The sequence below is a fragment of the Etheostoma spectabile genome, chromosome 15 (assembly GCF_008692095.1).
Source record: "Etheostoma spectabile isolate EspeVRDwgs_2016 chromosome 15, UIUC_Espe_1.0, whole genome shotgun sequence".
Lineage (NCBI taxonomy): Eukaryota > Metazoa > Chordata > Actinopteri > Perciformes > Percidae > Etheostoma > Etheostoma spectabile.
Window position 1 is genome coordinate 32,088,649 of NC_045747.1, and position 3,287 is coordinate 32,091,935.

The following is a 3,287-nucleotide window of genomic DNA, read 5'->3' on the forward strand; positions in this document are numbered from 1 at the left end:
CGTACAGGGTTAGCCAAAACAGTGATTGTTACTGACTCAGATACCCTACACATAAATCTATACATCATGTTACATAAAACAGCAGAGCAGGTAGGTACCCCAACGCTGACAAACATATGGCTTGCACTGGAGTTTCTTGGAGCATTCAGCAGCAGCCTCATGCTGTCATTATAAGCCACTATGAGTTTTCTAATGCTGCCTTGCTTATAACGACACCACAGGTAGGGCACATACATAGGTGTACTATACGCTCTAAAGAGTGAGAGTTTCCCCAGGTACAGAGCACATGCTAAACTTACGACCCATGTTCGCTTGAGCATACAGCTTCCAACGCTGCCTATAGATATCCTTATCATCAGAAAGGTCATTTGCAATAATATGGCCCAAATACGTAATCTCACTGCACACCATAAATGCAGTGCCAGACAGATCGAAGTCAGGGAAGGTTGCCTGTCTGTCTTCTCTACTTCTGATAATCATGATCTTACTCTTTTTAGCATTGTATTTTATATAAAAATCAACCCCATACTGTGTGCATACTCTCAGAAGCTGTTGGAGACCAGCACTATATGGGCTGAAGATGACCAAATCATCTGCATACATTAGGTGATTGATTAGTAAGTCACCAACCCTACCACATGCATTTAAAATCAAAGAACACTCATTCCTATTCATTACCGTTTTGGCTCCTAGCAATCACAAAGAGTCATCGAGTGAAAGGAGAAAGGAGTTTAAGGGGTTTCCACCGTTGATATTCTTTGTTAAATTCAATAATGGCAACATCTTTCAAAAGGTGAGTAATTTTGTTAAAAATTTAAAAAATAATAAAAAAATCGGGGTGATTTTTTTACTGACAAACTTATTAGCCAGAATCTAAATAAAACACCCACATTTCTAGCAGTTTGCAGTGCTATGTGATGAGACTCCAAGGGCTAATATATCCACTTTATGTTCAAATATGTCCCAAACAGATCAAAATAGAATATGTTAAGACTTTAGAATGCGCAACAATTTTTGTCAATACTGACAACTAATATATGTATATAAAACATGTTCATATTTCCAATAACTGCCGGTCCCTGTGAAAAATCCCACTCTCAAGGGACAACACGGGGGTCATAAACATCAAAGAAACGCTCCAGCCAATCACCAACAAGATGGTTGCAGGAGGGAGGTGGGTTTTAGTAACAGTCATGACAGTCACGGAAACATGGGGGGAGGGGCAAGCCTGCTCTGTTTTGTTTGAAATTTCCTTGGAACTTCAACAGAAGTGACAATGCAGGAACTCACAGTGCACCTTTAATTCTTTCCCACACTCTGCCAATAATACGTGTTATTCAAAGTGTCTGTTTAATCCTCACGTCTATTAGTCTCAGGTTCAGAAGAGTCTCCTGTCTGGTCCTCAGTTTTTGGTTATGGATGTCTATGTGGCTCTGAGTTCTTGGCTGGTTCTGGTCCTCCACAGTCGTCTCCATCAGCTTTGTTTTCCATCTGTTCAGTTTGTTTGATGAAGCTGTGAGGGCTGACAACAGACACTGGTTTCTGAACTGATTAAGCCAAGTGAATCTTTGGTCTTAAACACGGCAGCGGAGTCTTTTACTTCCTCTGTGGGTTCTCATGTGCCTCTTTAAATTACAACTCCAAGCAAAACATTGCTTGCAAACTGAGCACCTAAAAGGTTTCTCTCCGGTGTGGGTTATCATGTGTCCCTGCAAATGGATTTCCCGCCTAAAACCTCGCTTACAAACTGGGCAATGGACAAGTTTCTCTGCCGAGTGGGTTCTCATGTGTCTCTTCAGAAATGACTTGAAGCCAAATCGTTTGGTACACTTAGAGCAGCTAAATTCCTTCTTACCAGTACTACATCTGGTATCACTGACAGGAACCTCATCCTTTTCCAAAGACTTTAAGCCTGACTGAGCTTCTGTGGTCTCCTCCAGATCCTCACTGTCATCAGTCTCAGGTTCAGAAGAGTCTCCAGTCTGGTCATCAGTTTTGGGTTCTGAATATCTACGTGGATCTGATTTCCTGGCTGGTCCTGGTCCTCCACAGTCTTCTCCATCAGCTTCTCTTTGTCGTCGACGAAGCCGTGAGGGCTTACAACACACACGCCGATGATTTCTGAGCTGACTATGCCAAGTGAATCTTTGGTCACAATCTGTGCAGCGCAATCTTTTCTCTCCTGTGTGGGTTGCCATGTGTTGCTGTAAAGTAGCTTTATATCCAAAACGTTTCTTACAAACTGAGCACCTGAAAGCTTTCTCTCCTGTGTGGATAATCATGTGTCTCTGCAAATGGCTTTTTATATGAAAACCTTTCTTACAAACTGAGCATTTGAAAGCTTTCTCTTCTGTGTGGATAGTCGCGTGTCTCCGCAAATGGCTTTTCATTTGAAAACCTTTCTTACAAACTGAGCAGCTGAAACATTTCTTTACTGTGTGTGTTCTCATGTGCCTTTTCAGAGATGACTTTAAGCCAAATCTTTTTGTACACTTAGAGCAGCTAAATTCTTTCTTACCAGTACTACATTGGGTATCACTGACAGGAACATCATCCTTTTCCAAAGACTGTAAATTTGACTGAGCTTTTACGAGCTCCTCCTGATCCTCACTGTCATCAGTCTCAGGTTCAGAAGAGTCTCCAGTCTTGTCATCAGTTTTTGGTTCTGGATGTCTGTCTGGATCCAAGTTCCTGGCTGGTTCTGGTCCTTCACAGTCCTCCAAAGGTTTCCCTACTATGTGTGTTGTCATGTGTCTCTTCAGAGACGACTTGACAATAAAACTTTTGGTACACTTTGAGCAGCTAAATTGTTTCCAACCAGTACGACGCCTGGTATCACTGACAGGAACGTCATCCTTCTCCAAAGACTTTAAACCTGACCGAGCTGCTCTGGTCACCCTACAGCCACCACTGTCACCCGGTGCAGGTTCAGAAGAGTCTCCAATCTGGTTTTCGGTATGTTGTTGTAAATTTAATGGCAACTTGGTGATGTCAGCCCCCTCCAGCCCTTGAAGACTGCTTCTCTCGATGTCTTTACTCGCCGACAGCTGATGGACATCTGAAGGAAACAGACGGAATTATTGTTTTTCATTCACATCACAAAACACTTCTTGTTGAACGTCAATAGATCACGGTGCATCAAACAGCTGCAAACTTGTCAATCAGCCGTGTCGGTAAATGTTGGTTACTAAAAGCCGAAGTGGTGTCCATATGGCATTGGTTGTTATACTAGCAGTATCCATCAAACCGAATGGCAATGGAGATTTCCAAGCCTCGTTTTGGTGCCT

At 42.5% G+C, this 3,287-nt stretch overlaps 1 protein-coding gene across 1 annotated transcript in view; it reads right to left on the minus strand.

Annotated features, from left to right (window-relative positions):
* The window catches only part of LOC116703332 (gastrula zinc finger protein XlCGF57.1), an 18,865-nt gene that overhangs the window by 10,187 nt on the left and 5,391 nt on the right, over nucleotides 1–3,287 (minus strand). The window contains exon 2 of the mRNA XM_032537998.1: nucleotides 2,620–3,058. Coding sequence (XP_032393889.1) covers nucleotides 2,620–3,058 — 439 coding nt within the window. The remainder of the gene's footprint in view (nucleotides 1–2,619; nucleotides 3,059–3,287) is intronic.